Genomic DNA, 27525 nt, shown 5'->3' on the forward strand with positions numbered 1-27525 from the left:
TGGGAGAGTTCCCGGCATGGGGCCTCCATTGTCCGTTAGGACATGCTGCTCTGTCTCCCATGCATGGAAGTTCCGGGAGGCCCCAAAGAGTGTGCTCCAAGGTCCCAAGTACCCTAAGTCAGTGGGACCTCAATGAATATGCATGACTGGAGGAGCCTTAATGCATAGTTATGCTCGATCTAATCAGTGAATATGCATGATTGCACCCAGCCCCCCTTCTTTCCTGAAGTTAGTTTCCCAGGTGTAGGGCCTGTGTAGCCACTACTTGCCTGGCTTTTTGCAAAGACAAAGAGTACCTTAATTGCTTGGGCTGTTTTCAGAAGCCAGATACAAAAGCCAAATCTAGTTCTTTGTCCCATAGCTGGGCTGAATTGACTTGGAACCTTGTTCCAACAGAACCCATTTATTCACAGTGAAGATATTTGCTCAGAGCTTCTTTTTCATGAGCTGAACCCTCATTCAGTCAGCAGCATGTTGCATAGTTGATCACTCCTTTGTTTTGAAAAACATTTTTCTTACTTTCTAGCACATCACAGTATTCTTTAAATTTCTGCTTGTCTGTGTATTTCTTTCATTTTTCACTTTTCTTCCTGATCGCATCTCAGTTTTCTCTGGTTTCTCCTGGTCTCTGAAGGAGGGAACGCCCAAGGGTGCAGTCCTTGTACCTCTTCTCTGTCTACACTTAGGACCTTCCCATGTCATCTCATCTCATGGTTTTAAACACCCTGACGCCTCCCAGTTTCATCTCCAGCCAGATCGCTCCCTGGAACTCCAAACTCATGTATCCAGCCGGCTCCTCGACATCTCTGCTGTGGCCCCTCACAGGCTTCTCCATCTTAAACCGAGCAACAATGACCTCCTGAGTTTCCCTAAAGGTGTCCATGGCTCCGTGAAGGGCTGCCCTGAACCTCCTGGGGCTCCAGTGAACATCTCGGTAAGCTTTTAAACTGTACAAGATACTACATCATTTGTAAATATTTTAAATTATGATAAAATAAATAATTAGATATGTGAGGGACTACATGGTTTTCAACATTCTTTTGGGGTTTAGGAGAAAAAGGTTTGAAGATTCTGCCTTTTCCTGAACTGCTTCACCAGGGCCTCCCTGACCTCATCTCCTTCTGGCCTCTGCAGTCATTCAGCCCTCCTTGCCTTTCCTTGAGCAGGACACTACTGTCTCAGGGCTTTCACACGGGTGGTCCCTCTGCCTGGAACTCTCCAGTCCCTCACGTGCACTTGGCAAACACCCTTCCTTCCTCACCTCTTTGTTCTCAAGGGACCCTTCTCTGAACTGCATTTAATGTTCCAGCCATACCCTCACCCCACCCCTGGCCCATAATGCCTGCTCTGCACGTTTCTCTCTGCTCCTGCACCTTCCACTCTCTGGATCCAGGTGACAGCTCAGCCCAAGGGGAGAGCGGAGCCACAGATGGGAGGTTTGCTGAGCTTGCCTCCTCTGAGCTGTCTCAGCCCTGGCTTCATACTGGATTGCTAATGCATTTTGCAAACACATCACATGCCCCCTCCCCAGAGATTCTTCTTTAAAGTTGAGGCAGGGCCCAGCCTCTATAATGTTTAATCACCACAGGTGATTATAATCTGCATCCAGCATTGAGCACAAGGCTCTGGGTCATCCTTTTCTGAAGACTGAGACCAGTCTGCAATCCAGGGGGAGGTGAGAGAACTCTTGCTCTGTATGGAATGTGGTCTCAGGGCTAGTCTGGGACCTGAAGGAGAGGATCAGTCCATCCCAGATCCCCCTGCCGCAGCATAGTGTGAGCTTCACTAGGAGGGGAGGATGATAAACTCACCTGTTGGTCTCTGTGTGGGAGGTTATTGTCCCGGAGTCCCTCCTGGGACAGTGGGCAGCAGGGGCTATCTTTTCCCATAGTGTGGTCCTCACGGTGTGTGTGGTTGTGGCACAGGTGCTGATTCTAAGAATTTAACAGCATATTTTCAACACTCAGGATTGACTTCTCAAGACTAATCTTACCTGAGAATGAAGCCGGGAGGAAGAAGAAAGAAAGAGGTATCCAGAATGGCTCTGCCCCAGGTAACAGTCATATTCCTGGTTGGTAGCTCTATCCTCTCCTTCCTGAAATGCTGTCCTGAGAATTTGCTCATCTTGTCTGACTCTGATGTGTCCTGCCCGACACGTTTGCTTGAACTCACCAGGGGCTTCCCTCATCCCCTCTCACCTCCACACAGATTCCATCTCATGGTGGTGACCCAGTAACGTGGGACTTGTGAAGTGGCTCCATTTGAGGGGTGTTTTAGAAAGGACTTCAGACCAGGCCTAGGTGGGAGATGGGAGTGGGCCCTGTAGGGACAATAAGGGTGGGCAGCTGAGAGGGTTTAGGGGCCACATCTGGATGCCCTGACAGCTGTCTGTGAACCAACTTGAAATAAACTACATATTTGTATGTCCCATTAATGTACTGGATCATCTGGAAAGTTCTGGAAAAGGAGACTGATAATGGGAAACCTGCTCTGCCTGATTTTATAATGCATTCAAAACTAAACAAGTGAATCAGTATGTTACTGGTTCCTGTAAATAATCATGGTGCAGTGTCTGACCTCTTCTAACTTCTCGAGGGGGAGGAATTACCATCAACAGCCCAAGGCTGATCCCTATGAGGTAGAGGTCAAACATACCTCCACCCTCCAACTGTTTTACCAATTCTGACACCAGCTGTCCCTCCTACAGCACTCTTTACTTCACTGGTGGGTTTGATAATTCATTGCAGTGACCACAAAAAACTCAAAGACCATACTCACAGTTATGGACTTTATTAGGGAAGTAACAGGTTACAACTCAGGATCAGGATCAACAGGCTACAACTCGGGATCAGGATCAAGAAGCTTGTAGGCAAAGTCATGACAGTTCTCTCAGCACTTCTTGGTTGTGCAAGGCTCCTCTCAGCCCCTTCAGGACAGGCCTCCCCTCTCTGCCCTCGCCCCCTGCTTGGGCCTGTCCTCTGCCCTGCTTGGCCAAATGTTACCAAGATCTTTAGCTCTGCCAGTAAGTGCCCAGAGGCATTTCACTCCTCCAGGAAGCATCTTGCCTAAAGGTGCTATGCTCTCTCACTCTGTGGGTCAGCAATCCCACTGTAGCTGCCTTACTTCGTTGGATGGGAAGCCCACTGCGCCTTCTTGTGCTGGTCTCTTGGTTCTACTGCTGCCATTTCTCTACCACGCTTGCTGTCGCTTCTTGCCATCTTGCGCCACCTGCAGTGTTAGACAGCTCTTGCTGTCTCCTGGGTTTAGGAGGTTCTCAGCACAGGGACCATTGTTCCAAAGGATGTACTCCACTCCTGGCTCTTCTTTCTTTTTTTTTTTTTTTTTAATTGTGCTTTAAGTGAAAATTTATAATTCAAGCCAGTTTCTCATATAAAAAAATTACACACGCATTGCTATGTGACCCTAGTTGCTCTCCCTATACTGTGACAGCACACTCCTGCTTTCCACCCAGATTTCCCATGTCCAGTCAACCAGCTCCTGACCCTCTCTGCCTTCTCATCTCTCCCATTTAGTCTCATGTATCTACTTGAGCTAAGAAGCACACTCCTCACAAGTATCATTTTATGTCCCATAGACCAATCTAATCTTTATCTGAAGAGCTGGCCTCCAGATGGTTTCAGCTCTGGGCCAACAGAGGGTCTGGGGACGATGTCTTCTGGGGTCCCTCCAGTCTCAGTCAAACCATTAACTCTGGTCTTTTTACTAGAATTTGAGTTCTGCACCCTACTTTTCTCCTGTTCCATCAGGGGCTCTCTGTTGTGTTCCCTGTCAGGGCAGTCATTGGTGGTAGCCGGGCACCGTTTAGTTCTTCTGGTCTCAGGCTGATGGAGTTTTTGTTTTATCTGGTCCTTTCTGTCTCTTGGGCTAATATTTTCCTTGTGTCTTTGGTGTTCTTCGTTCTCCTTTGCTCCAGGTGGGTTGGGACCAATTGATGCATCTTAGATGGCCGCCAGTTAGCTTTTAAGACCCCAGACGCCACTCACCAAAGTGAGATGCAGAAGATTTTCTTAATAAACTTTGTTATCCAAGTTGACCTAGATATCCCCAGACAGCATGGTCCCCAGGTCCCCACCCCTGCTACTCTGTCCCTCGAAGTGTTTGGTTGTATTCAGGAAACTTTTTAGCTTTTGGTTTAGTCCAGTTGTGCTGACTTCCTCTGTAGTGTGTGCTGTCCTTCCCTTCACCTAAGATAATTCTTGACTACTGTCTAGTGAATACCCCCTTCCTTCCTTCCTCACCCTCGTAACCATCAAAGAATGTTTTCTTCTATGTTTCACCCTTTTCTTGAGTTCTTATAATTGTGGTTGTCATGGATTGAATTGTGTCCCCCAAAAATATCTGTCGACTTGGCTAGGTCATGATTCCCAGTATTGTATGATTGTCTACCATTTTATCATCTGATGTGGTTTCGCTATGTGTTGTAAATGTTATCACTATGATGTAATAAGATGGATTAGCGGCAGTTATATTGGTGAGGTCTACAAAATTAGGTAGTGTCTTAAGCCAATCTCTTTTGAAATGTAAAAGAGAAAAGTGAACAGAGAGACATGGGAACCTCATACCACCAAGAAAGCAGTGCTGGGAGCAGAGCATGTCCTTTGGACCTGAGGTTCCTACGCAGAGAAGCTTGGAGACCAAGGGAAGATTGATGACACTTACGTTCCGCCAGAGCTGATGGAGAAAGTGTTCCCTGGAGCTGATGCCCTGAGTTTGGACTTGTAGCCTACTGGACTGTGAGAGAATAAACTTCTCTTCGTTAAAGCCATCCACTTGTGGTATTTTAGTTATAGCAGCACTAGTTGACTAAGACAGTGATCTTATACAATATTTGTCCTTTGGCAACTGACTAAATTCACTTAGCATAATGCCTTCCAGATTCATCCATGTCATGAGATGTTTCACAGATTCATCATTGTTTTTTATTGTTGCATAGTATTTCATTGTGTGGATATACCATAATTTATCCATTTGTCTATTGATGGGCATCTAGGTTGTTTCCATTTTTTTGCTTTTGTGAACAGTGCTGCAGTGGACATGGGTGTGCATATGTCTATTCATGTGACGGCTCTTATTTCTCTAGTATATATTCCAAGGAGTGGGATTGCTGGATCGTATGGTACTTCTATTTTTAGCTTTTTAAGGAAGCATCAAATTGATTTCCAAAGTGGTTGTACCGTTTTACATTCCCACCAGCAGTGTATAAATGTTCCAGTCTTTCACAACCTCTCCAACATTTATTAGTGTTTTTTGGATTAATGCTAGTCTTTTTGGAGTGAGATGGTATCTCATTGTAGTTTTGATTTGCATTTCTCTAATGGCTAATGATTGTGAACATTTCCTTATGTATCTGTTAGCTCCCTGAATATCTTTGGTGAAGTGCCTGTTCATATCCTTTGCCCATTTTTTAATTATTTGTCTTTCTGTTGTTGAGGTTTTGCAGTATCTTGTAGATTTTAGAGGTTAAATGCTGATCGGATTTGTTGTAGCCAAAAATTGTTTCCCACTCTGTAGGTTGTCTTTTACTCTTTTGGTGAAGTCTTTTATTGAGCATAAGTATTTGAGTTTTAGGAGCTCCCAGTTATCTAGTTTCTCTTCTGGTGTTTGTGCATTGTTACGGTTTGTGTTCTGTTTATGCCGTATATTAGGGCTCCCAGTGTTTTCCCTGTTTTTTCTTCCATTTATCATTTTAGATTTTATATTTAGGTCTTTGATCCATTTTGAGTTAGTTTTTGTGCATGGTGTGAGGTATGGGTCTTGTTTCATTTTTTTGCAGATGGATATCCAGTTATGCCAGCACCACTTGTTAAAGAGACTGTCTTTTCGTCAATTAACAGACTTTGGGCCTTTGTCAAGTATCAGCTGCTCATTGGTGGATGAATTTACGTCTGAATTCTCAATTTTGTTCCATTGGTCTATGTATCTGTTGTTGTACCAGTACCAGGCTGTTTTGACTACTGTGGTGGTATAATAGTTTCTAAAATCAGGTAGCGTGAGGCCTCCCTCTTTGTTCTTCTTCGATAATGCTTTATTTCTCTGGGGTCTCTTCCCTTTCCATATGAAGTTGGTGATTTGTTTCTCCATCTCGTTAAAAATGCCATTGGAATTTGGATTGGGATTGCATTATATCTGTAGATTGCTTTGGGTAGAATTGACATTTTCACAGTGTTGATTCTTCCTATCCATGTGGCGCGTCTTTCTTGATAGTAGTAAGATCCCTCTCTCTGCTCTGGGATTTGCTGTCTTTTTAAGCCTAGTGGGATGGCAAAACTGACCAATGCCCTCATTAGGGTTCCGTACACCTCATTTGCATGGTCCCACCCCCACAGTTTTTCCATGCATCATATTTGCATTCTTAGCAGGCTGTCCAATCCACTTGGTGGGCCACACACTCCTTATTTGCTTAGTCCTACCTAATCAGTGTGTGAGAGTTATAAGACCACGTATGGCTAAAAGGGCCATATTAAGGAATTCACTGTACTGCAGTTCCAAAATACTAATGATTTGGAATGGAATGGAAAATTCAGTAACAGACATCAGTAATAAAAGATGCGTTATTTCATAACTGATTCTAAAATAGGGAATTAACCTAAATTCTTGAAAGTAGGCGGTTCTTTAAATCATTTGCAGCACATCTGTTTCATGGAGACAGTGGTGTTCCCTCAGGGCCTCTAGTGCAGCAGGTGTTTCAGTAAAGGTGGTTAAAGGAGCAGAACTTTATCATCAGAGAGGATGGAGCCAAATCCTGGTTCCACTTTTTTTATTAGATTTATTTTATTTTAAACATCACATGATGGGTGTATTTGTTTAATGGTAAAACTCCAAGCAGTGATACAGTATAGGGACTAAGAAGTAAACACATTCTTCCCTACCACGTCCTCCACCATCACTTACCATCTCCATTGGGAACCACAGGTGTCAGCTCTGTGGCAGGAGTCAGTGCGGGTCTTGTTAAAATGAATATCAATGAATATCGTGATTTTAGAAAAAACTCTTCAGTGAATGAGTAAAGTTATTGTCTCAGTTATTTAGTGCTGCTGTGACAGAAATGACACAAATAGGTGACTTTAACAAACAGAAATTAATTTTCTCAGTTTTGGAGGCTAGAAGGCTTTCTCTCTCTCTGGGCTCTGAAGGAAGGTCGTTGTCTCTTTTCAGCTTCTGCTTTTTGGCAGTCTTCATGTGGCCTGGCATCTCTCTTCCCCCATCTCTGCTTGCTTGCTTGCTTGTTTAGTCTCTTTTATGTTTCAAAAGAGATTGATTTAAGACACACCCTAAAACAGTACTGTCCCATTAATATAACAAAGAAAACCCATTCCCAATGGGGTTGTAACTACAGATATAGGGGTTAGGATTTACAACACATATTTTTAGGGGACACAGTTCAAACCATAACAGTTATCTTTCAACTTTTGACAATTGAAACACTATATGTCTTGGAGTTGTTTTCATGTTAGTAAATGTTGCTGTCTAGTCGATACCAACCCATAGCGACCTTATAGGACACAGTAGAATTGTCCCATAGGGTTTCTAAGACTGTAATCTTTACTGAAGCAGACTGCCACATCTTTCTCCTGTGGAGCCACTGGTAGGTTCAAACCAGTGACCTTTCGGTTAGCAGCTAAACATTTAACCACTGCACCACTAGGGTAGAGCTAGCTTGCTCTTTTAAATCCTCAATAGAGCATTCTCAGAAGGAAGACACATGAGTCCTTTACAGTTTTTCCCTGTTATAAAGAATGTCACAGGGGCTGTCTATGAGCACTGTTTCTAGTTACTCTGTAAAAAAAATGGTGTGGGGGCCGTGTCTTATCTCGTGTAATCTCAAAAGGGGAAAGGAGAATCAAGATCAACAGCACAAGGCTGATTCCTATAAGGTAGAGGTCAGACATCCCTCTTCTCTCTGCCATCTTTACCAGTTCTGACACCAGCTGTCCCTCCCATGGCACTCTCTATTTCTCTGCTGGTTTTGATAACTCATTGCAATGGCCACACAGAACTCACAGACAATACTCATGATTATGGGGTTTATTAAGGATTGTAATAGGTTACAATTCAGGTTCAGGATACAGTTCTTCCATTAGGACAACCTCTTCTCAGCCATGTTCACAGTCACGCCTCTCTGGCCCTCGGCCTCTGCCCTGCTTGGGCAAGTGTTACAAAGCTCTTTTAGCCTCTGCCAATAAGTGCCTAGAGGCTCTACTCTTCCAGTAAGTCTCCTGCCCAAAGGCACTTAGCTTTCTCACTCCATGGGCCAGGAAGCCCACTGGGCCACCTGCCGTCGTTTCTTTGGCACCGCTTATCGAGAGCTGTCTCTCTCTGTCTCCTGGTTCCAGGAGCTTCTCAGCACAGGGATCCTGGGTCCAAAGGACACGCTCTGTGCTCCTGGTTGTTCTTCCTGGGTGGTGGTGGTGGGATCCTCTCTTTCCTGCCTCTGGGATGGCTCACTTCAACCCAACTGGAATGGCAGAACTGACCAGTCACCTTGGTGGGCTAAAATTACCCTGTCTGTACAGTCCTGCCCATTCACTTGGGTGGGAGTTAGAGGACCATGTCGAGAAAGGCCACACAAAAGTGATTCATTGCACTGCAGTATGTGTATGTATGTATATGTCAATGCAATGGTTAAGCATTCGGCTGCTAGCCAAAAGGTCAGTGGTTCAAACCCACCAGCGGCTCCATGGGAGAAAAGACCTGGTGATCTGTGCCCGTAAAGACTTATAGTCTTAGAAACCATATGGGCAGTTCTATTGTGTCCTATAGGATTTGTATGAGTCGGAATCAACTCTGTGGACACACCTATATTCTGTGGTATTTATTTTCATTTGTAGTATTTTTACAGTGAAGCGTGAATCATTTTTCCTTTATAGTCTTTCCTTGTTTACCTTGCTTTGGAAGGCCTTACCTATTGCCCGATTACAAAATATTATGTTCCATTTAGTTTTAATGTTTCATTGTTTATATCTCTAATTTTGTAGCGTTTGTGTATATCGTGCTGTAGCTATTTTATTTCATTAATTTTAAAGTTCCAAATTAAAAAAAAAAACAACAAAAAACCATTGCCGTCAAGTCGATTCCGATTCATAGCAACCCTGTAGGACAGAGTAGGACTCCCCTATAGGATTTCCAAGGCTGCAATCTTTACAGAAACACACAGCCACATCTTTTTCCTGTGGAGCAGCTGGTTGGTTCGAACTGCCAGCCTTTCAGTTAGCAGCTGAGCGCTTAACCACTGTGCTATCAGGGCTCCTTAGAGAATTAAAAACAAAAAAAACCTCAAACCTTTTACTGTTTTGATTCTGACTCGTAGCAACCCTATAGGACAGAGGAGAACTGCCCCGTAGGTTTTCCAGATAATATATGTAGTCTGAAAGTCCCCTTCATTTATTTTGTTCTTTTCAGAGTTTTGTTGGCTCTTTGACACATTGCAGATTTTTATTGAAATCCCACGTGTTTCCTTTGAGTGTGGATTGCCCCTGCATTTCTGCAGTCACTGAGTTCTTTATGTCACATGTATTCCAATAAGAATTGGGTTTGTCAGTCTTTGCGCATGTCTTTGTTGTGGCCTTCAGTAAAGTCTTCTAATTTCTTTATAGGTCTGGAAATGTGAATGGGTAGCAAGGAATGAAAGTGGGGACTTGTGCATGTGTGGTTTTTTTTGTTTATTTATTTATTTACTGTAACTAAAAAGAAGATTGTTTTCGGTACATTGTTATAAGTTTTTATAGTTAAAATACATTCTTCTTCAAGGTTGCAGTCACATCATCTGTGAATAAGAACAGTTCCAGCTCTTTGTTTCTCTTTCCCCCACCCCCCTTTCTTTTCTCTATTTCCCTGGCCCCATTAGGTATCCTGTGCATTGGTGAATGGCAGGAGCCTTGACCTACCCTCTTGTCTGTGTCTTGCCTTTAATGGAAAAGCTTCCAGTGGTTCCAGCTGAAATCATGTTGTTTGCTGAAATTTTTTTGCTTACTAGCATTTTCGCGTTCAGCATGATTTTTAATTATCTAGTTATTTCTTCAAGGATCTACTGCTGTGATAGATATATTTTCTATTTAATTTTCTAATCTTGAGAATTGTTTTGTTAGTAAAATTAGCTCATTTGGCTTTTGTTAATGGCTAAACATCCAAATCCAAATGAGTAAAATTGTAGCATATATGAATTTAATGGAGATTGTAGTTAATGTTTTCTACTTTTTTTCATTTTTGTACAGATTTTTAAAAAATAATTTATAGTATTTTCTTGTTGAGAATATACACAGCAAAAACATACACCAGTTCAACAGTTTCTACATGTACATTTCTGTGACATTGATAATTGAGTTGTGCAACCATTCTCACCCTCCGTTTCTGAGTTGTTCCTCCACCATTAACATAATCTCACTGCCCCCTAAGGTTCCTATCTAGCCTTTTGAGTTGCCATTGTCAATTTGATCCCGTATAGATAGATCTTAAAAGAGTTCAATGCTCAAGGCAGACATTCTTTACTTGTTAAGCTAAACTGTTGTTTGATTTAAGAAGACTTCAGGGGATATTTTTGGTTTAAGGTTTAAATATATTATCTTAGGGTTATAGTTTTGGGGGTATACAGATCTTTTAATAGCCCAATATAGAATGATGTTACAAATAAATTTAAATTGTGTACAATTTATACGTGGTCTTTGCACCAAAAGTGCTGAAATGCACATGGGTAAACATGATAATGAAAAGTTTATCCAAAGAAACTGTCATTTACAGATAACTAGTATTATTTCAGTTAATTTGAATATGTGTGTATGTGTGCATATATGCTTGTATATGCAAGACTATACTTTTATAAAAGATTCATTATTTCATAAGTTGTATTTTTTTAACCCTTGAAAATATGCCTTATTTACCTTGTTATGTTTTTTCTGTAACCAAACCTGTTGCCATCGAGTTGATTCCGACTCATAGTGACTCTATGTTTTTTCTATGCCCTAATGTTAATAAGTTAATACTGCTACTAATAAGTAACAGGTCATGTTTGTAGTGTGTGTGTGTATTTTAATGATTTTTTGTTCTGTTCTGAGTTGTTTAACTTGTTTCAAGTTTTCTGTTTCCAGTTCTGTCAGCATACTTTTAACGCTGAAGCTATTAATCAACTATTTGATTCTTTAGGTTCAATTCTAAAGCCTGACCACCTGTATTCAGGTACTGGCACTGTCATTTATTAACTGTTTGACCTGAGGTGAGTTTTTTAGTCATTGTAACATAATTTTCTCCTCTGTAAGATGGGAACAGATGTCTCTCTGATGGACTATTTTGCTGTTACATGTGTTAATACACACCAAGCCTTTAGAATAATGCTTATTGTTGTGTGCCATCGAGTCAATTCCGACACATAGTGACCTTATATGACGATAGTAGAATTGCCCCATAGTGTTTCCTAGGCTGTAAATCTTTATGGGAGCAGAGCGCCAGGTCTTTCCTCCCATGGAGCAGCTGGTGGGTCTGAACTGCTGACCTTTTGGTTAGCAGCTGAGCATGTAACCATTGTGCCGCTAGGGCTTGACCAAAAAAAACTCAAACCCATTGCTGTTGAGTTGATTTCAACTCATAGTGACACTATAGGACAAAGTAGAACTGCCCCATAGGGTTTCTAAGGCTGTAATCTTTATAAAAGCAAATTGCTACATCTTTGTCCCACGGAGTGGCTGGTGGGTTTGAACCATTGATCTTTTGGTTAGCAGCCAAGCGCTTAACCACTGTGCCACCAGGGCTCCCTCACCAGGGTTTAGCACATGGCAAATGTCCAGAAGTTTCTAGTCTTTGCTATTATTATCATCATCACATTTTTTTAATTCTGACCTTTCTTTAAGAGTACTGTGGACTTGCTCATACCCGAAGACAATACTCTTGCTGTAGCTCATTTGAGAAACTAAATATCTGGTGTTCACAACACAATATCTAGCACTTCTATATTGACAACCCTGTAGTCTCTGTAGACTAGCATTTGTATATTTCTTTCATTATCCATAAAAATGAAAATCAACATTGATTTAATGGATTTCATATTTTCTTATAGAAAACTACAATAAAACAAAGTTAGAGACATTTAACTTGCTCAAAGTCGTCTTCGGTGGATTTGTCAGTACACTGACATCAACCAAATTGATTCTTATACCTCTTTCCTCTCATTTTTTGTGAGAAGAACTCCCTCCATGTGTACTTGTTGAGATGTATTTTTCATTACAGGGACTGTTGACATTCAGGGATGTGGCTGTAGAATTTTCTCAGGAGGAGTGGGAATGCCTGGACCCTGCTCAGAAGACTTTGTATAAGGATGTGATGTTGGAAAACTACAGGAATCTGGTCTCCCTTGGTGAGTATAACTTCCCTCTAGAAGTTGAGATCTTCCAGAAGTTGAGATCTTCCCTTATGTGTCTTGGCATTTTCCCTCGTGAATCTGTTGGAAGCTCTTGCCCTCGCTGGAATTTCACATCCCTGTTCATAAGGCAGAGACTGAAGTTGATTCAGAAACAAAAAGCCTCCTTGTGTGGCTTCTAGACTTTAACCTTCCCCTTCAGGTGATCTTCCTGCTTCACCCTACGTCAGTGGTGGTTTCAGAGCTTGAGTAAAGACCTAATGGCAAACTTCTAAAATACTGTATTCTCTGGTTTTTCTCCTGAAGTTTTGTTTCAGTAGTTCTTAGAAGTGAGCTGTTGTTGTTGTTAGGTGCTGTTGAGATGGTTCCGACTTATAGCCACCCTGTGTACAACAGAACAAAACAATGCCTGTTCTAGCGCCATGGAAGAGAGCTAGATATGTGCATATTTAAACTATTCCCTAAGCATTCTGAAGGAGGCAGTCAGTGGATGAAGTTTGGAAATATTTTTCTAGACTCATCTATGATATTCTCTCCTCTTAGTTGAACTAACAGCTTAGATCTTACTCTGGAAAAGCTAGAGCACATCATGCTTTTTTTTTTTTTTTTAAAATAAGCAGGCATCTCAGTTTCTGAGCTGAATATAATCTCCGTTTTGGAACAAGGGACAGAGCCCTGGACTTTGGAGGGGAAGGAGAAAATAGCAAAATACCCAGGTAAGTGGGACTGTGTCAAAATGTGAAGAAGGTAAGAGCTCAGATGTAAGAACTTATGAAAAGACTCATCATTTCGTCAGTTGAATTTTTTTTTTTAATAAATATTTTATTAATTTTTTGGTAAACGTTTATTTAGTAAGTTACGTTCCCATTTAACAGTTTCTTATATACATTTTCCACATTGTGTCAACATTCTCCATATTTCTGTTCTGGTTGTTTCATTTCCATTAATACTACTTCCCTCGTTCGCCTGACCTCATCTGTCCTTTACGGTAAATGTTGACCGTTTGGTCTCATACAGATGATTATTTATTTTTATTTTTTTTAAAAGCACAGGACTCGTGGATGATATTGTTTATTTTATGAGCCAATCTTTTTTGTAACTGAAAGGTGACCTCCAATTGTGCCGTATGTTTACACAAATAACGCGCGTCTTCTACCTTGGTTTGCCAACTGCTCTCTTCCCCCAGTGAGGTATTTTTGTAAATGTGCTAATAAAAAAAATTAGCATAGTGCACTTAGAAAATATTTTGTGGGGAGAGGGAGCAGTTGGCAAACAAACATAGTAAACAGTAAAAATACGGTAGTTTCAGTTCAAAATTTAAAGGGTATCTCAGCGATAATCTCGGGGTTCCTCTAGTCTCCAGTGGTCCAGTAAATCTGTTTTTTTTTTAAATTAGAGTTTTGTTCTACCATTTTCTCCCATTCTATCCAGGACCATCTATTGTGTCCCTGATTAGAATGGTTGGTAGTGGTAGCTGGGCACCATCTAGTTCTTCTGGTCTCAGGCTAATGGAGTCTCTGGTTTATGTGGCCCTTTCTGTTTCTTGGCTAATATTTTCCTTGTGTCTTTGGTGTCCTTCATTCTCCTTTGCTCCAGTTGGGTTGGGACCAATTGATGCATCTTAGATGGCCGCCTGCTAGCTTTTAAGACCCCAGACACCACTCACCAAAGTCGAACCACTGACCTTTTGATTAGTGCTTTAACCATTGTACCACCAGAGCTCCTTGGTCTTCGGGCATAGTTCTTCATATGCCTAACATTTGGAGCATCACTCTTTCCCCCTTAATTTACTGCTATTTGTTTGGTTATCTAGATCGAGTTCTTCTTCAGGCCAGTCATATTATATCCTCAGGAGGCTTTAATTCAGTTTTCCAAGACACTTGACTAACATTATCAGTATTACAGTCTCATCAACAATGCTAGTGTTACTCCATAACCCGAAAAATAAGGATCAAAAGATACTGGAATATTATTAGAACCCCAAACAGTGATCAGCAATTAGTCCAGTCCATCATCATGTCGTATGAGTAAAACATTCCCCAGGGGAGGCCACTCACATTTCTTACAGGCTTCCATTCTATCTTCTGAGGTTCCAAAAGCTGGAGTTGTTTCAGCAATATGTGGCTTCATCCTTTCAAGTATAATTGAGCTAAGAGACAATACCATCTATTACTCCAAGCCTCTTTTGAGGTGTTAATATAATTTTTGAGTTTCCCTCATTGCATAATCTGTTTATTCATTCCTTTGCCATCAGCTACTATTTCTCCTCTCCATTTACACACAAACTTTTCCACCGTTGAAAGGGACATTAGGTTAACCACTCTACTGGACTAGAGTGCCGATAGTAATACTAATCTAGTAAGTGCTTCCTTTCAGTCCACATTCACAGTTACAGTTTCCTGCTTATGCATCACCCCTGCTTCCATTACTCACAGTTACAGCTCTTGCCCTGGAATCACTGCATCAGGTAGGAGAAAAGAAAGTTTAGGTGATGTGGGGGGAAAGGAAAGTTGAGGTGATGTGGGGGGAAAAAAAAGTTGAAATAATGGGGGGAAGAATCTTACCAGCATCTCCCCCCAGCCCCCTTTTCCCCAGTTCCACCAGAAAATAGGAGGAATCTATCCACTGGATATTCTCCATTGCCTCCCCTTTCCCCTTCATAATGAGTGTGAGCACACTGGTGAAGATACATATTGGAATTCAAACAAATCCCACTTCTCATGCCAAACTGTAAGGATCAAGTCAGTCCAGTTCAGTTCCATTTCTGTTCTGACACCAGCTGCATGTGCAGCACTTCTTCTTTGACCCTAACCACCCAGAGGTAGGTCAGATCTCACAAGTTAAAGGACATGGTCCTCCAGACTGCCAAAGATGCCCGCCACAGGCTTGGGAGTCCCCATGACACTTCTGACTTGGCTACAAAGTCAAGGGTTCCCTCTGCTCCCACAGGGTACTAGCCTGAGGGTACTAGCCATAAAATCAAGGGTCCCCAGTCCCTCTCACATCTAACCTGCTGTCTCCTATCACTGCCTTGGGTTCAATAATTTGCTAGAATGACTCACAGAATTCACAGAAAGTGCTATATTTATGATTTTCACTATAGTAAAAAGGAAACAAATAGACACATAGGATGAGACTTAGGCGGACTCCCAACATGGAGCTTCCATGTCCCAAAAAAGGGACTCACTACCCTCCCACGTGTGTCGATGTGTCTCAACAACCAGGAAGCCCATGGAGCTTTTGTGTACAGAGCCTTTTTTTGGGTGGGGCTTCATTATAGGCACGATTGATTGTATTATGCCCTCCACTCCTTGAGGTCAGCTAATATCAAGTGGAAGGTCTTTCTGGCCTGGCAGACCCCCACCCAGGAGATACCTCATTAGCATAAACACCTAGCATAGGTGTGGTCTGGAAACTTCACCAAAGACACATCAATATCTGGGGAAGTTCAAGATTTTAGAGTCATTTTAGAGTCATTTCAGGAGCCAAGGAGAGTGAGAAAATTCTTTGGGTAAAATTAACGTAAACCATACAACATGTAAGCCAGTGCTTCATGTATTTTCACCCCCCTGTTTTAGACAACCAATATTTCCATTGCCCATTCCTATTCTCTGTCAAACCATTGCTCTGGGGATAAGAGTGTGTTCTTTAGTTTGAAGAAATAACGACTTGGGGGTCTACATTGATGCAGAAACTTTTTGTTCCGTTTTGTTAAATTTGCATCTTCCACTGGATAAGCAAAGCCTAGTCCAGAGTAAATGTCTGTTCCTGTTAGAACCCGTTTGTAGTCTCTCTAGCTACTGATGTCAACTTGTTTTGCCAGCTATGTACAGGCCCTTCCCCAAGGAGAATCTGCGCTATAACTGTCAGCAGTGTCTGTCTCTTGTTGGCAGTCAGAACAGTTCTGACTTGGATTTTGTGCCTCAGAGTGTACAAGAACTATGTCTAGGTTCAGTTCATCTCTGCATTGTTGCACCTTCCTCCATTTGCATTCATCTCATGGACCCAGGTGGTCACCTCAAGTAGACATACCAGGTTATTGACTAGCCGACTTCTATTAAATTTCCCTCCTGGAAGGGGGTTCTTCTTGTGGGCATTGATATAACCTACTTTAATGCACCCCTCAAATTCCTAGAGTGTTCTCCATAGGGCCATGTCCCATCCGGGCATCCCTTTAATAAGCCAGTTTTCTATTGCCCACTTGCCTGACCCTATGGCCAGGCCATTGATCACTGCCCATGCACCAGTAAAAACTCAAATATAGGGGCAAATTGCATACAAGTCAGCCCACTGAGCTGATTTATTTTTACCTCCTTTAGAGCGGTAGCCTTCCAACCTGGAATCTGTTTACCTTGGAGCTGCCATCTGTAAACTAAGCAACTCTTTGTCAATTGAGAGCAGTTTTTAGGGTACCACCCAAGTGGAAATAGGGTCTGACAACTCCTCTGGTGATTCCAAAGTCAGCCCTCTAGGGGAAGAAATGCTCTTTGTTTATACCTAATTGCATTCCCCTGGGAGCACGTTCTTGTATAAACCATATCTATCTTATGGAAGTCTTCTGGGCATTGCCCTCCCTATTAGAGCATTTCTCGGACATGGCCCAAGATATGGAAAGTTCAGCTTGCAAGATTATTTTATGTCCTTTAGTTACAGTGGCAGTCTCAGAGTCCAATTTCCAGCTAGTAATTATCTCTCAAATGGAAATCTCCAAAATCCCGGGGGTTGTAGCTGAATGATGCTCACAGGCTTTCATCATAAGCCCTGTACATTCCACACAGGATTATTGTACAGAAAATTTGTGTGTGTTACATTCCAGCTTTTATTCTGTACTGTTATACCACTTAAGTCAGTTCCCTTTGTTTTCCAAAGTTAAGATTTTAACTGTCCTGGCACAGTCATATTTGCATAGATTTGTAAGCTCAAGTTCTGCTCCCACATTGCCCATTACTTCCTGCCCTCCATTCTTGCCCTTCTGAATACTAGTCCTGGCCTTTCCTCAGATTGTACTTGGTCAGGAGGAGTTACACTGTCCCTTCCCAGCATGTTAATTTTTTAAATACACCTACTCCTCGCTTATTGACTTATCTAATTATTCGACATTTTGCAGTTTTGACAGTAGTGAAAAACTGCCGACTATTTTGTGTGTTAATGAGGCTGTGGGCATGGTGGCAACGACTGTGGGGTGTCCCTTCCCTTGAGGAAGGTCTCAAGCCGCCCTCTGGGAAGCTGGGTCCACAATGCCCTGCATCCTTTGCTCCCTCCTGCCGGCAGGGGCACCATGTCCAGCTGTCACGCAGGGCTGGCCTCCGTGACCACGGCCTCCAGGCAGATGCGCAGACAGCAGTGAGCCAGCAGGTGCCTGTTCTGGGTTCCCAGCTCCTATGTGAGCTGAGGACATGCAGCTCAAAGTTGCTGTGGAGTGCAAAGGGAGAAAGGAAAGAAGCATCAGAGAGGACGTTTGGAAGAAATATGTACGAGTTTAATGACATTTCAGAGTGAGCCGAACTAGGTCGGAAGCTTCTGCCTTGGTGGGGCTGGGTGTGTGGCCAGGCTCCCAGCACCCTTGCAGGAAGCTCTGAGCCTCGGTGAATTGCCAGGCTTGGAGGGCAGAGCAGGCTCGGGATCGTGAATGTAGGGCTTGCAGGGGTGTGGTTGGAACCCTGGAGGGAGCTCTGTAAGGGAAGCTCTGACCCAGCCCAGGAGGAAGGTGAAGTGGTTAAGCTGCAGGCTCTCCAGTCACACAGCCTGGCTTTATCCAGCTTTGTCTCCTTCAAGCCCACTTCTCCACAGAGATATAATTCATAAGTGAACTTGTCACAGTGATGAGCACATTAGTAAGTCCTAGCTTATTATTTCTGTGATCATGTTTTCTAAATAAATCGAACAAATGACTGGTCTGAAAACAGAAAAACCTCCATTTTCATGTAACGCTCATTTTTGCATAATAACCTGGTGTTTGGAACCTAACCATGTTGATTAATGAGGAGTGGGTGTAATTTATTTTTGTTGTTGAAAACATACACAGCAGTACAACACCAATTCAACAATTTCTACATGTACAATTCAGTGACACTGATTACATTCTCTCAGTTATGGAGCCATTCTCACCCTCCTTTTCTGAGTTGTTCCTCCCCCATTAACATGAACTCACCGCTCTTTATGTTTCTTATCTAATCTTTTGAGTTGCTGTTGTCAGTTTGATCCAATATCGGTAGATCTTAAATCAAGGCAGACCTTCCTTACTAGTTAAGCTAAACTATTGTTCGGTTTTAAGATGACTTCAGGGGATGTTTTTTGTTTAATATTTAAAGATTATCTCAGGGCAGTAGTTTCAGGAGTTCATCCACCCTCCATGGCTCCAGAAAGTCTAGAATCTGTGAGAATTTGAAATTCTGTTTTACATTTTTCTCCTTTTAATCAGGATTCTTCTGTGGAATCTTTGATCAAAATGTTCAGTGATGGTAGCCAGGCACCATCCAGTTCTGGTCTCATGGCAAAGGAGGCAGTTATTCATGGAGGCAGGTAGCCACACATTCCATATTCCTGACTCTCCTTCTTCGTCTGTTGCTCCAGGTGAATAGAGACCAATGGTTGTGCCTTGGATGGCTGTTTACAAGCTTCTAAGACCCCAGGCACTATGCAGCGAACTAGGAGGTAGAACAGAAGCAGTAAACAATGTTATTAGGCCAATTAAGTGGGATGTCCCATGAAACAATGATCCTAATCCTCCAAACCAAGGAACCAAATCTCATGAGGTATTTGGTTGTACATAAGCAGCTTTAGCAGCTACTCTTGGTGGTTGTTGTTGGTGTAATAAATATATCTATCACACAGGTTTTGCCAATTTTATTTTTCAGTGATGTACAACTTATTGACAGCGATTACATTAATTGGTTGTGCAACCATATCTTTAATCATTGTGATTTTTCCATCAATCATAAACTGAAACTCATACTCCATAAGCAATAACTCCCTTTTTCCCCCTCCCTCTTGCCCCTGGTAATCTCTAAGAAACCTTGGTCCTGATCATTTTCCTGTTCTTTTTATATAAGTGAGATCATACATTGTCCTTTTGTGGTTGATTTATTTCACCTAGCACAATGCCTTCAAGCTCCATCCATACTGTAGCATGTATTAAGATTTCATTTCTCCTAGTGGCTGAGTAGTAGTCCATCATATGTATTTACCACAATTTGTTTAACCATTCATCCATTGATGGACATTTAGGCTGTTTCCACCTTTTGACTATTATGAATAGTTATGCAATGAACTTTGGTGTACAAGTATCTGAGTCTCCGCTTTCAAGTGTTTTGGGTCCAGCATATTAATTTTGAACCCCTGGGCACCCCAGTTGCTGTAGAACCCTCTCAACCCCCTCCACTGCACACACTGTGTGTAAGGACTATTCTTCCACAGGACATCTGGCTTAGAACAGCATCATAGTGTGGTTACTGTCTAAATCAACACATTCAGGGAGTGATGACTCGTGTCATTATCCAGAGGGGATAACTGAGTAACACTATCAGATAACTCAGGACCTCTGTGCCCCTTGAAGCATTTCTTTCTGATTTCTTGGGATTTGCTGTGACCTGTTATAATCTATACTGCCTGACTGGACAGTGGTGCTTAGAGCTTAAGAACATGTTTGAGCCTGCAGACCATGGTTCAAATCCTGTTTCTCTCACTGCATGAAGTGGGGTTAGATAGATAACCTATGTGGGCCTGCTATTATGAAGTAGTGATAATTTACCTGAAGGATTTTTTAAACAAGTTAATGCTGTTAGATGGCTTAGAAAGTGCATGTTTTATTGTTAGGCCTCAAATGGCACCTTCTTAAAATAAGGTATATCAACTTATGTTACATTTATTATGGCATTGACCTTTGCCTGCTTTGTATCTTGGGTCTTTATTTTGTAATTTGATCCATATCAATGTTATCTTTGACCTTAGATTATAAACTTCCCAAGCACACATTCTGTATTACATGTATTTTCTGGCCAAAGAGCTAGATAATTAAAGGGCAGTCCACAGTCAGGGAGTTGTTCTATATATTGGCTGTTATGTAACTGTAGGCACAAAATCATAATTGTGATCATGAGGCAACAGGCCAAATCTTCTCAGCTTGTACCTGATTTTTAGATAGCCAGGAGGACATTAAAAAAGGACACGAATCACTAAACGTGATTACTCTGAATATGGTGCCCTGTTGATCAGAGCCTGAACACATTAGCACATGGAAAGTAGCTTTTGCTACTTAGAACAAGAAACAGCATACAAAAAGACAAGCAGCTCCCCTTGGGTGAAAAGCTGTCCAGGTGGAGATGACAACTCTTGCCTCTGCACCCTACTCTGTCCTGTGGGTGATGGACTTAAAAAGGGGGTGCCTGTCTTCTCCCTGCCCCCTCTGGCAAGGTAGGCCTAGTTAGGTGGGTTGTACATATACTTCCACCTGGTAACCTACTTCAGGGTGTGGGGCAGTGGAAGCCTCATCTTGCCTTTTCCCTTCCTGAGACTTACTGTCAAGGTAGTGCATTGGGTTATCCCAATTCACTTAACACATGTTTAAGTGTGGCCTGCCTGTTTTACAAAGATAAAAGGTACCTTAATTGCTCAGGCTATTTTCAGGAACCACAGACAAAAGGCCAAACTTAGTTCTTTGTCCTATAGTGATTTCTGACTGCCAATCCCTACTCGTTATAGTATTATGTGTTCACCTGAACATGGTATTTGAAAAGAGGAATTTTTGACACATTTTCCTTTGCTCACACTGTGTGCTCCTTCTTAAACAGAATTTCTTTCCTTTGTCCTTAAGGGATAATTCCTCATAACTCCGCAGGCTGTGATTTTGTATAATTGTGGTTAATTATTATGTACTTGCTGGATTTATTGAGTTAAAGGAATGTTTTATTTATTAATTTCCATTATGATTTACAGATGATGGTTTTTCAGTATCTGTTGTGGAATATAATTGCCATGCACCAATTGTTAATGTTGCACAAAGCTGACTGCATGAGTATAAATAGTTTTATAGTGGGTACAACTAACAAGAATAACAATTCAGAAGTATATTTTGTTATTCTTACAATGGTATTTTATTATAATTTTCCTGATTTTATCAGTGCTATTTTTATTTTATAACTGAATTGCTATGTATTTATCTCATTTGATAAGTTTATTCTGCATTATTTACCATCTCATCATATAGTGTGCTTTAGCATTTATTTGTACACAGTAATTATACAGTAAATATATGCAGTGTTTGTTTCTCTTCAAACATGAGAAAGCCATATGGCTACTGCTAGTTGGTGTGTACTTTAAGATGATGATCCCAAAATTCCCCCTTCTTTTAGTGCTAACATAACTTTACATATTGTGAGTTATTTGATCAGAAGGGTTTGAACCTAGGCTTTCTGAAAATAATTTAACATTTAATCATTCTGTCTTTATTGAAGAATTCTATTCTCTTTGTGTTCCTAAACATTCGAAGACAATGGTTGAGAAGTTTAATAACTATTCAGTATAAGTATTACTTTTGGTGTAACGTGTCTTTCAACATAAAATATTTGTTTTCCAATGGCAGTTAATAAGAAACCTCTGTTTCTTTATGTTTTTTAGATGTCTCTCCTACATGGGTGAATAAGATATTATCTGCAAAAGAGAACATTAATAAAGGAGAATTACTCAAAACAATGATGAATGGCATTGAGGACTTTGACTTCAGGAAGGTCAGGGAAGATGTGCCTGAATTTGAGAGTCAGTGGGGAGATATTGAAAGCAATTACAAAGGAGTAACTATGACCCTTAACAAGAATTTCACTTGTAGAAAAGATCATGATAAAACAGATGTGGGAAACAAGTATATGAAATGTTTTGAAAATACGATTGGATTAAGGTTTCAGTTACATCTGGATGAAATACAGAGTTGTCAGACTGAGGAGAAAATGTATGAATCTAATCAAGATGAGCAGTCTGTCAGTAATGGTTCTTCAGTCTCACCACTTCAAACACTTTCTCCCAGTGTCAAAACCAACATTTGTAATAAATATGGGGAGGTTTTTATGCGTCCTTCATTGCTTACACAACACCAGAAAACACACATTAGAGAAAAACCTTATAATTGTAATGAATGTGGGAAGGCTTTTAGCCAAAGGTCAACTCTTGTTAACCATCAGAGAATTCATACCGGAGATAAACCATATGAATGTAATGTATGTGGCAAGGTCTTTACACAAAATTCAAATATTGCATTTCATCTGAGAACTCATACTGCAGAGAAACCTTACAAATGTAATGAATGTGGTAAGGCTTTTATACATAATTCAAGCCTTGTGGATCATCAGAGAATTCATACGGGAGAGAAACCTTTCAAATGTAATGAGTGTGGCCAGGCTTTTATCAGACGTTCACAACTTTGGGATCATGAGAGACTTCATACTGGGGAGAAACCTTACAAATGTAATGAATGTGGGAAAGCTTTTAACCGTGGCCCAAACCTCACTACACATCAGAGAATCCATACCGGTGAAAAACCATATAAATGTCATGTATGTGGCAAGGTCTTTAATCAAAATTCACACCTTGTGATTCATCAGAGAATTCATACTGGAGAGAAACCTTACAAATGTAATGAATGTGGTAAGGCTTTTATTTATAGATCAAGCTTTGTCAAACATCAGAGAATTCATACTGGAGAGAAACCTTACAGATGTAATGAATGTGGCAAAGCCTTTACCTGTGGCCAGCACCTCACTAGACATCAGAGGGTCCATACTGGAGAGAAACCACACAAGTGTAGTGTGTGTGGCAAGGCTTTTATCCAAAAATCAAAACTTGTGAGACATCAGAGAGTTCATACTGGGGAGAAACCTTACAAATGTAATGAGTGTGGTAAGGATTTTATCCATAGTTCGAGCCTTGTGCAGCATCAGAGAATTCATACTGGAGAGAAACCATACAAATGTAATGAATGTGGCCAGATGTTTTTTACACACTATCAACTTTGGTATCATGAGATAATTCATACTGGAGAGAAACCTTACAAATGTAATGAGTGTGGCAAAGCCTTTAACCTTGGCTCAACTCTCAATACACATCAGAGAATCCATACCGGAGAGAAACCATATAAATGTAATGTATGTGGCAAGGGTTTTATTCAGAAGTCACAACTTGCAAATCATCTGAGAATTCATACTGGAGAAAAACCTTACAAGTGTAATGAATGTGGGCAGACTTTTTTTACAGGCTCTCAACTTTGGTCTCATGAGAGAATTCATACTGGAGAAAAACCTTTCAAATGTAATGCCTGTGGTAAATCATTTAACCGGAGCTTACAACTCACTAGACATCAGAATATACACCTTGGAAAGAAACCACACATGTAACGTGTGCCCAGGCTTTTTTTCCAGAGATCAAAACTTGTGGAAATAAGAGAATTCATACCGGATAGAATCCTTACTGATGCGCAAGTGTGTCACATCGTGTATCTTTGAAAGAAACTACATGAAAATAATGTGTGTGATATGGCTTTTATCCAAAGTCCTGGCAATGTGGAACAACAGAATTGATATTGTAGAGAACTGTTACAAATACAGTGAATGTGGTAGGCTTTTCTTGACTATTCACACTTGTGGGGTAATGAGAGAATTCAGACTAGAGAGAAGCTTTACAAATATTAATGAGTTTGTCAAGGTCTTTAAACAGTGGTCTGACCTCAGGCTTCACCAAGAGTTCATAAAGGAGAAAAACCTCACAAGTGTAATGTGATGAATCATTTAACCAATTCTCACAATAGAATGTATATCAATTCATACTAGGGTGAACTAAGTTTCTAGTCCTCAAAAGATTAATCAACCTCAGATGTTACATTCTGCAGAGTAATTAAATTTCTAAATCTGTTAAAATTCATGAAATTGTGTGTCAAAGGAGGAAGTACATGGTGGAAAGGTCTGGTTATTATTGTAAGATATTTCTATTCAGTTATTTGTGGTTTCCTAAAAAGACTACATTAATGACTTTCAACCTGAGGTTTGATATCGGTTGATATGCCTTCACTACTGACCTTTCATGTGTCACCATGATGCTCTTTGGGAAGGGATCAATGATGTGAAAGGGCCTAATTTCATTAGATTAAATTCATATCTATATTCCCTGGAAGAAGAAGGATACTGGATTTTAAGATACGATATGGTGAAAATTTGTATGAGAGTATGGGATGGGGTGGACAATAGATGAAAAGTCATTATTTATGTCATCATGATTAATGTGTTCAAGAACACCACTAGAGGGCTACTTTGGATTATGGGAAAGAATTGCTCTACCAGCTGACAAACAGCAGACCAGGACATTGAGAAACAGATTTTGGTGGGAGGAGAGTGATAGGTTACTAAGAACTGCTTATGTGGTAGAAATGTTAGGTGCCATCGAGTTGATTCTGACTCAGCAACCCTATGTACAACATTTCAAGGTTGAAATGGCATGTACAACAATTATTTTCTATGATGAAATCATACAATATACAATTCTGGGAATATACACAATTTGCACTTGAGCTATTCTGCATTTTGCCTCTGGATATTTATGTGAATATAATGCAAATTTCATAGCAAGGCAATTTGTTACTCTGACTTCCTAAAATCTCCTTTACTATTCATGGATATTTGCTGTATGTGTAGAAATAATGGAGAGGAAATGAATTTTGAATTCTTTTGAATTTTAGTAGTTGTTGAATAGCAAAGGTTAATGAAAAAATGTTTTTCTTGGAAACTGAAGAGAGAACAGTTACAGAGAGGAAAGTTTAATCAAAAGAACCAGAACACTGCATGTGCAGGATTCACGTTTAACCAGTGGCATTGCATTTTGGTACTGTTTTATTCAGAACATATAGGTCTCACGTTTAATAAAATGTAATCATTTTTTATAACACTGAATGGATTATGTTTCTTTTACCAACATAGTCATATCTTACCTCAGTAGGGTATATTGGAACAGACACTAACAATGCACAGTGCACCATTAGACTCTCAAGGTTGAAATGGCATATATAATAATTACTTCCTTGGTGAAATCATACAATATACAATTCTGGGAATATATTTTCAAAATTTGCACTTGAGTTATTCTCTCCACACTTTGCCTCTGGATATTTATGTGGATATAATGCAAATTCCATAGCAGGGCAATTCTTCCTAAAACGTCCCTCATTATTCATGGATATTTATCATATGATTATATTTCTACATGCTGTTTATTGTGTCTAAATAAAACCCATGGCTTGCATTGGCTTTGATTTACATGAGATGAAAAATATATTAAGTATATGAAAGATGTTAGGAATAAAATATCCAGAATAACAATATTTTTTCTCCTTGGAGCACTCAATGAAATAATATGAATAGATTGTGTTCATCAGTTTTCCCTCAAGAAGATAATGGGATTTTTTTTTGTTTTGTTTTGAATACAGACGTTTACAAACTTACTTCTCCATTTTTTCATTAAATTCCCCTGGTGGCCAATGTGGGATAACAAGATGAACTCTTCGATTCCTTGGGCTGCCATAAGAAAACACCACAAACGGTGGTTTAAAACAACAAATTCTCAATCTGGAAGCTAGAAGTTTGAAATCGTGGTGTGTTGGCTGGATTGGTTCCTTCCGGAGGACTCTGAGGGAAAGTCTGTTCAGTGACTCCTAAGCTGCTAATTTTGGCCTTCGAACTTCTTGGTTTTTACATGCGTCATTCCAAATCTCTGTATGTTCATATTCACAAAGTGTTCTCATTGTGTCTTTTGTAAGGATACACAAGATCAAGGCCCATCCTAATAATCTCATATTAACTAGTTGCATCTGTGGTGACCGTCTTTCCAAGTAAGGTCACGTTCACAGGTACCGTGGGTTAAGAATTGAACACATCTTTTTGGGTCACACAATTCAACCTATTAACAGACCCACAGCCAAAATTTGGTTTGGATGTTGAGATTGATAATGCCACACAACAAAGGGGCATGAGAATGTTTATTACACACTGAGAGCAAGGCAGGCTTCCCAAAATGGCTTGGAGTTTTATGGTTGACGGGGTGGGGTGATATGAATGTACTTTGTGTGGTTTGAACTTTTTGCCACTGACAAGGAAAGGACCACTTGGGCTTTTTTTTTTTTTTTTTTTCTTAAATTGCCTAGATGTAGGCAGAAGGGAAAGAGAGATGAGGTTTAAAAGCTATAAGTAGTCAAACATCAAAAAATGGAGTCAGACTTAATACAACACTGAATTAGCGGTCTTGAAGCTCATGACTTCTTGGCTAGAGAAAGATTACAATTTTCTTAATGCCAGTAACTTGCTACATGCCTTTTCCTACTGCACACGTAGGCATCTTTGCACAATATAATTGTTTCAAGTACTTGGCAAATACGTTTCACAAAAAATGTGTGGAAGTGTTTAGCAGACAAAATATTTTAACAATTTTACTAGAAGTGCAATTTTTCAAAGGCTATGAAAATGTCAGTTTGAGATATGGTAATACATTACATGATTATTTTAACTAGTAAATTTAAAAAAAATACTGTCCTCACAATTACTTTTTCTTCCACACATTTTAAACCCAATTTATAGGTTTAATTCACACTTCTTCCCCATGTTACTCCAGTGAAAAATAGAGGATACATAAATTAGGGCTTGTTTTGAGTTTTTTGTGACAGGATAGTCACAGGTACAAAGTAGGTCTTCTATAAATATGAAGAAAATCCCATTAAGTCTTAAGGAATAGGGGAGATATAATAAACTACAATGTGTAATGTGGAGGAATGAGACCTTTAAATTTCATACTGGGATTTTGGGAACAAAATACCTTTTTTAAACAACATCTCTCCAATTCTTCCCTTTCTTGCCATTATCATTGTCATTATCATGATCTCTTGACTTCATCAGTGCAATAGATACTGGACCCTGTATCTCAAGGTCTTTTAGTTCAGTATAATTATCAGAAGAATTGTTTAATTTTATTGTAAATATATAGGTTACAAAGCATTTGCCATTTCAACCATCTTCACATGTACAGTTTAGTGACATGTTCATCATGTTCCACCATCACCCTTATCTGCTCCCAAATTTTTCTATCACCTTTGACAGAAGCATAGTGCCTCTTAAGCATTGTGTCTTCCTCCCCTCCCC

The 27525-nt window shown here is 40.5% G+C and overlaps 1 protein-coding gene across 1 annotated transcript; it reads left to right on the forward strand.

Annotated features, from left to right (window-relative positions):
* LOC111818992 (zinc finger protein 160-like) lies at positions 1 to 25770 on the forward strand. The gene is made up of 5 exons (XM_023736397.1): positions 1 to 934; positions 1968 to 2053; positions 12235 to 12361; positions 12982 to 13080; positions 21980 to 25770. The coding sequence occupies exons 2-5, from the start codon at positions 2000 to 2002 to the stop codon at positions 23743 to 23745; spliced, it is 2046 nt and encodes a 681-aa protein (XP_023592165.1). The 5' UTR covers positions 1 to 934; positions 1968 to 1999; the 3' UTR covers positions 23746 to 25770.
* Positions 25771 to 27525: the final 1755 nt, after the last annotated feature.

The sequence above is a fragment of the Trichechus manatus genome, unplaced genomic scaffold (genome assembly GCF_000243295.1).
Source record: "Trichechus manatus latirostris isolate Lorelei unplaced genomic scaffold, TriManLat1.0 scaffold00087, whole genome shotgun sequence".
NCBI lineage: Eukaryota > Metazoa > Chordata > Mammalia > Sirenia > Trichechidae > Trichechus > Trichechus manatus.